The sequence below is a fragment of the Otolemur garnettii genome, unplaced genomic scaffold, assembly GCF_000181295.1.
Source record: "Otolemur garnettii isolate 467f Iridium unplaced genomic scaffold, OtoGar3 scaffold00083, whole genome shotgun sequence".
NCBI lineage: Eukaryota > Metazoa > Chordata > Mammalia > Primates > Galagidae > Otolemur > Otolemur garnettii.
The window spans coordinates 4,168,193-4,175,836 of record NW_003852478.1 but is presented as its reverse complement, the minus strand read 5'-3'; the positions used below and the strand labels follow the sequence as shown (position 1 = coordinate 4,175,836).

The window sequence follows — 7,644 nt, the reverse complement described above, 5'->3', positions numbered from 1 at the left end:
GTGAGCTCCTTGTTTCTGCCGTCTGTGGTACACCCCGTGCATGTCGGTGAGCTCCTTGTTTCTGCCGTCTGTGGTACACCCCGTGCATGTCGGCCATTGTAAATGACTTCGTGGATCTTACTAACCAAGTTCGTCTATTCTGTTTTACTGTTGTAAAAGCCAGCAGTGGTGATTCATGTATGTTACTTCTGACCCCTAGAAAAATCCCCCCCAAGGTACCTCTTGATTTGGAAACATCTGTATTATACATAAAAACATTTGAGTTCCAATTTTTCTAACTGTGTAATTGCTTGAAATTCTTTATTATCACCCAGCTTCAATAATTATCAAGATTCTGTCATTCTTTTATCAGCTGTACCTCCTCGGAAAGGATATTTAAGTGGCTGTTCCATCTTCCCTATGCTCTTCTTCCAGATCCAAATGGGGCGTGTGACCCTAGTCCCTTACAGGGACAGGACTTACAGCCATCTCTCCCAAGTCCTTCTAATGTTGTTATTTGTGATCTCGAGTTTGATTGATTCCCTCACCCCACACTCATCATCTCTTCCCTTCACTCAGCTCTCATTTTGGTCCTTTGCATCATCTGGCCACATTATGATTCTCATGTGCGTTATGACCCATTGAGCAGCGTTTCATTAATGATCCGAAACTGATTCAGGACAGAGGCTGCTCCTTTGTAAAACAGGAATTAGCTCATATACCAAATTAATCCTAAATTAGCATTCCTCTCACACGCTTCCATTCTCTAATGGATGTGATATAAATGGAGTTGCAATGCATTCCTTGTAATTATGCAAATCTCTGGGTAAACTCATGGGAAGGGGCCTGCCCCTAGTGTCTCCTGACTCATAAAGAAAAGTTGAGAACTGCCTCTTTCCTAGTCTGTAGGTCTTTAAGAGGAGAGATATTTCTAATTCTTGTTTTCTCATCCCTTGTCCTCCATCACACTGACAGCAGTGATTCGCACGGGGCAGGTACTCACCAAATGATTCTTAACTAAAATAAATAAAAATGAATGAATGCAAATAAACCAGGGGCATGTGGACTTATCATTTAGTTTCATGGAAAGAACTATTTCTCATTAGGATTTCTTCCCTTTTCTTTCCCCAGTGACGCTTTCTAAAAATGCAAACTCCTCTTCCTTCCTGACGGTTCACAGAGGTGCCACAGAATATCACGTGTGTGCAGATGGCTGGCAGGAGACGCTGAGTCAGCTGGCCTGCAAGCAGATGGGTTTAGGGTAAGGTCAGTAGTTTGTAGCACTGGTGAATTTTTCAGAGGGCTTCGTGGAACTTGGCAGTAACATCTTCCTTATGCATGCGTCGTGAGATAGCGTTCTCACACAAAGAGCCCTCCCAAGCCCGGGAAAGGATTCAGGAGAGAGGACCACGTTTAAAAACAGACACCTGCTCTGAAGAGAGTGGGTTGACAACTTACATTGGCGAGGCCTCTAAAAGTAAATGAAGTAATTGTTTTTTAAGTACTTCTAAGATGAAACGCTTTCATTATTTATAAAAGCATTATGATGATTTCCTCTGAAGAATCTGGATGGAAAATTCTCGCAATTTTTCCCCAAGAGGTTATTAAAAATTCCTTTTTAAGCACCACATATGTTTAAGTAAATTGAGAAATTGAATTTGAAGTTGCTGGTATTTCTATTTACTCTAAGTAATCCAGAAAACGTAAATCGGGAAATAGTTCGTTTTTGCTCCTTTAATAGAATAAAAAGACTTACTCTGGCTTTGACACAAATACACTGAAAGAGATACTTCAAAGGTTATATACTTGTTATTTTTTGTGCTTTTACAATTCCATCAGAGATGGAGAGCATAATTTGTGGGGTCTTAGGTATATGTATGTCACTACCTGTTAGTAACAGAGTTTCCTTGTGGGATAATGAAAATAATTTAGTGGTGATGGTTGTACAATACGATGAAAACACTAAATGCCACTGATCACCAGGGCGGCAGGTTCGAACCTCCCCTGGGCCTGATTAACAAAAAAAGAAAAATAACAAAGAAATGACATGAAGGCTATGTTAACCAGTTTCATGAAGATATTTCAAATTGTATATGAAAACATCACACTGTACCTCATGATTGCATTAATGTACACAGCTATCATTTAATAAAAAAAAGCTACTGAACTATATGCTTTAACATAGTCAATTTTATACATAAAATTTATTTATACAAAAATTTGCCACCGATGTGTATGAGAATTGGGGGAAGTACAGAAATGAGAGAGATGAAGGATAGGGAAGTTATAAATTCTAGAATAAAAGATTGAGTAACTGGCATTCCCTAGTAGGTACACTGGAAATAATTTCACAATAATAAGTCATTCAATGACAGGATAGTAACTAGTGGCACATGCTGGTCATCCAGATTAAAGAGTGATGGGTCTCCTACCATACTGACCTCATTTCTCCCAAGTAAAGACCCACATCTTTGGAAAATTGAATAACTGATGCTAATCTACAATAAAATAATTTTGAACTTTGACTGAAAATGTTACATTTGTTCAGATCAATTAGAATATTCTTTCTTTTCGCAACTTCCTTATTTCATCTGTGAAATGGGGTCTGATCAGGCTCAGAGAGAAATGAAAAGCCTTTTGAATGTGCTTATTTTTATCCTTCTTCTCTCCAAGACCCATTTTTTTCCTTAATGTAAATACTTTATGACATAACGAAAGACAATCTTATGGAGAGGCCTAAAGGAAAGTCAGGACTACAAAGATTTTACAATCAAAAAGCTCCTTTGACAAGCCATCTTTAAAGTACTTGTTCTATGGAAAATTGAAGAGGTCTTGTTTTAAATATTCTACTTCATATTTTTTCTATAATAATTGTATGCATGTTGAATTTTTATTGTGGTAAAATACACATAACATAAAATTCAGCACATTAACCATTTTAAAATGAGCAATTGAGTGGTATTTAGTTTATTCACAATGTTGTATGGCCATTATCAATCTATTTGGAGGATATTTTCATTACCCCCAAAAGACTGTGTATCCATAAAGTGGTTGTACCCTTAGGCCTAGACAACTACTAATCTGCTTTCTGTCCTTATGGATATTTTAATATAAATGGAAATATACAATATATGATCTTATTTTGGTCCTGTTTCTTTCACTTAACATAATGTTTTGAAGCATCTGTGTAGTAGCATGTATCAGTAATTCATTCCTATTTATGGCTGAATAATATCCCATTGAATGGCTATACCATATTTTGTTTATTCAGACATTTGGGTTGTTTTCAGCTGTGCATGTTAGACTTTTTTTTGCACATTAGTTTTTTTGCATATTAGATTTTTAAAAAATGCTTTGCTCCCTTTTCACAACACAATGGGAAAATAAAACTTCCACATTTTAGGTGTATTTAGATATATAAATTTTAATAGACATACAGATATTTTAATTTTAGATAACTTTATTTTAGAGGAGGGTTAGAAAAATCTGAGATAGAGGTGTGGTTGGAAAACCAAAACCATTATGTGTCAGAGTTCTTAGGTCGGGGGTGAGTAGTGGCGTGTCTTCCTAGTCAATGAGTATGAGTGTTTACTGGGCCTTTTGGCTGCCTTCAAGTTAACTCTTGAGCTTTCCTGTGGCTTGTGAATAGACAGACGTCAGGAGAGGCAGGCTGGGACAGGAATGAAGGTACTAGGAAGGAGGTCAGTTCCTCCTGTGAGACGGGGCTACTTGGCCACCACCATCTCTGGAGACCAAATACTGTGCTGCAAATTCACAATTCTTCCATCCATGTCTCAAAGAAATTCTAGATAACGCTGAACTTTTGAGTCATACCCTCCAGATCAAAGTCTTCAGTAGGAGGGTCTTTGGCCAGACTGGCCTACTCTGCCAAAGACAGGTGAGAGAGAATGGCTGTCCTCCTTCAGCCTCTGGAGTGTCCCCTATCCTGGCCAGTTTTTATACTTTCAAGCATATTCTTCATTAAAAACTTGAAATTGAAAAGAAACCTCCCCAACTAACTCTATTCTATATTCTCCCTCTCTGTTTTGTTTTCTGAATATCTGTTTATGGGCCATGTACTGGTCTAGCCATTGGGTGAAAGATGCAAAGGTGAATAACATCATCGGAGTTTATAATGTGGGGGAACAACAGAGGGGCCCATAACCAAGAATATAAAGTTAGAGAGGAATTACAGATTTTTTGTCATCTGAGAATGGTTCAGACTTACTGCATAGCATGTGACATTTCTATTAAAATTATATAAGAAAAGCATTACAACTTTAACCTTATCTTGATAGTCTAACTTCATTAAGTCATTCATTCATTCATTCCATGACCATGGTCCAGAACCAATATATTTTAACTCTAAGTGGGTCATTCATCTCCTTGAGGGGATACATTTTTGAGCTAATTCATTAAGGATTCACATCTACATCAAATTACATGGATTGCAGAGATTCTACTGAAATGATTTCATAGGAGAAGCATTTGATTAAAAACATCTGCACTCAGGGTTTCAGTAGACCCCAATCATGCCTTCTCTGTATTATGGCACAAATGATAGGCTCTCAACTAAGTCCTTGTCTAAATGGGAAGACTCAGAGTTCTTTGTGGAATCTGAAAATCTTTTTACTTTCATCCATTGCTATCTCAAGGGTTCAGTTCCGGTTGGAAGTATGACGACTATCTGATCAGACAAATGTATAATTTAAGCCCCTCCATTCTCATGACAGTATGTTGACTTTGCTACTTGAATGCTTAGTATCAAAAACATATGGTATTCATTTAATCAACAATGCAAATCAGAATGTAGGCTGCCCTCTAATACTTGCCACATGCTTAGTGGAGATATCTGGCATTTGAGTAAATTAGTCCAAAGAAATGTGACTCTCTCTGTCTCTTGGCTCCGCAAGATCTATTGCTATATAAAGTCTGCAAACGCTGTGTCTGGAGTCTGTTATTTCGATGAGAATTGTTGTGTGGGGTGAGTTGCAATTTTATTTTATGCCCTAATCTCTTTGAGTGTTAATCAATAGAAGAAACATCCTTTGAAAGGATGTCTATGTCTATATCCAGGCAAAAGAGCCGAGACAACATCTGTTATAGTAATACTAGGCAGTTCCTAGAAGTCCCTGTTACAAGGATTTACACTGTAACTTCCTGGTAAAGTTTACTTTGCAGAAGAATTTTCTAATTTCAGCTTTCTTTGGTCATGTAAGAACCACTTCCTCCAGGATGGTCTTCTTTGTGACTGACGTCCATGAAGCTCAGAGACGGATCCCTGTAGTAGTAACTTCAGCCCAGGCTGCTGACGGTGGAGAAGCAGCTCTAAATGTGGTCATTGCTTTTAAAAGATTGAGATATTTTATATTTATTTTATATTTTATATACTTTATAATTCATATACTCTTATCGTTAGTACATTTAGTCAGTTGTTTCTGGTATATTCACAGGTATATACAATCATAATCATTGCCTAATTCCAAAATATTTTTATCACTCCAAAAGCAAACCTCATGCCCATTCTCATTTTTTTCTCCCCTGACCCCTGAGACCACTAATGTACTTTCTGCCCCTGTGGATTCTCCTCCTGTGCACATTTCACATAAATGGAAGCACGTGATACGTGCCTTTCACGTCTGCCTTCTTCCACTTAGCATGGTGTGACCAAGGTCCATTCATAACATGTCTGGGTGTGTCATTCTTGTGTATGGTGAATAATAGTCCCCTGTATGGATATAACCGCATGTTGATTATCTTTCATCAACTGCTGGGCATTTGAGTCATCTTCACTTTTTGGTTTTTATGCCAAGTGCTGCTCTGAACGTTTATGCACAGGTTTGTGTGTGGACATGTGTTTCCAGTTCTCAGGGACTAGACTAGACTAGGACTAGAGTTAATGGGTCAAAGAGAAGCACAGTTAGTTTTTCGAAGAACTGACAAACTGTTTTCTGAAGGAGCTGAACCATTTTATACTCCGCTAGCAATTAATGGGTGTTCCACTGCCTCCATATCCTCCGCAGTACTTGTTGTTATCCATTTTCAGATTCAGGCCTCCTAGTGGGCACGAAGTGGTACCCGACTGTGATGTGATCTGCATTCCCCAATTGCTGATGGTGTTGAGCAATCAACATGGGCTGCCTGTGCATCTTCTTTTGAGAACTTTCTTTTCTAATCATGTCTGACTAGTATTTATTTCCATTATCTATTACTAGGCAGTTCCTAAGCCCTGTGATGTTCTTTCCAAACGTTCATTCTGTTCCCTTTCTCCTGTTTATTTATCGGATGAGTATTTACTGAGTGCCACTATGTGCTGGGCACCGTTCTCGATGCTAGGGACATAACAGTTAACAATGACAGTCGTTTATATTCTACCGACTGCATCGTGAAACCATAATAAATAAGTGAGTAATATAGGATTTTAGGATGTGATAAGTGCTATGAAAGTAAAGGAAACTGTAGCACAATACAGTTTCAAAATCTGGGGTTGGGATATATTTTGGTGTTAAATAGTGATTAGATAAACCTCACTGGAAAGGTGACGGTTTAACAAAGATTTGAAGCGGGCGAGAGAGTTTGCCAAGGAAAGATGGAGAAAGGTGTTCGATTCAGAGGGAGATGTTGTAGCAGAAGGAGCGAGGCAGGAATATGGCTGCTGTGTTCAAACAGCAAGGACGGCAGAGAGGCCGGAGTGGAGGGAGAGGGGCAGGGGTGGGAGATGGATGAAGGAGATGACCAGGGACTGCGGATCCTGGGAGGGCCTGTGGGCCGTTCTCAGAACTCTGGATTTTAGTTTGCGTGAAAGGTTTGGAGCATCACATGCCACTATTAGAGTGGAAGGGGTCGCTCTGGCTGTTGTGTTGAGAACAGGCTATTGGAGTGCGGGGGAAGGAGCAGGAAGACTAGTTAGGATGTCGCTGAAGTGATCCACGTGAGAGGTTTGGTGGCTCAGATCAGCCTGGCAGCAGTGGACAGGGTGATAAATGGTTTGATTCTGAGTAGGGTTAGGAGATGTTGGGTGCCTCCATCTCCCCAGAAGCATCCGCCATTGCCTGGAATGGGAATAGTACAAACTTCGTGTTCAATAAATTATTTTCCGCCAAAAGTCTTCTTTCATCCCGTATTTTTTAGCTATTTGAAACTATTCTTTCCACCTGCTGGGCACATCACAAACTAATTCACCTTCGTTTAACTTCTTATATGCCCATTTGTCCCCAGGCTGGCTGGTCTTTGATCTGGGTTTCATGGGCGCGCTCCTGCCACTCCTGCTTCTGTGTCCACATCTGCATCCTTTGCCCTACTCCCCGTTCAGAGCTTTCCAGACCTCACTTACACCCCAGGCTCTGTGGAGCTTTTCTCATTTTCATGATCATCCTTTCCCTTGAAATTTCTGTGGTACTTAATTAAAAGTTGGTACTATACAATACTCAGTGATATTTCCCTTTTAATTCTTCGTTGCTGTATGCCATTTATTTATTTTTATTTTGAGGCACAGTCTCACTCTGTCACACTGGGTAGAGTGCTGTGGCATCATCATACCTCACAGCCACCTCAGACTTGAGCTCAGGTGATCCTCTTGGTTCAACCTCCCAAGTAGGTGGGACTACAGGCACCTGCCACAATGCCTGGCTATTTTTTCTATTTTCAGTAGAGACAGGGTCTCAC

General features: G+C 39.6%; 1 protein-coding gene across 2 annotated transcripts in view; it reads left to right on the top strand.

The window, feature by feature from the left end:
• Positions 1-7,644, top strand: part of CORIN (corin, serine peptidase) — a 257,752-nt gene that overhangs the window by 210,036 nt on the left and 40,072 nt on the right. The window contains exon 16 of one of the 2 annotated variants that reach the window (XM_012808096.2): positions 1,111-1,240. In XM_012808096.2, coding sequence (XP_012663550.1) covers positions 1,111-1,240 — 130 coding nt within the window. Of the gene's footprint in view, positions 1-1,110; positions 1,246-7,644 lie in introns of both variants that reach the window. The other variant, XM_012808095.2, reaches the window with a different exon arrangement.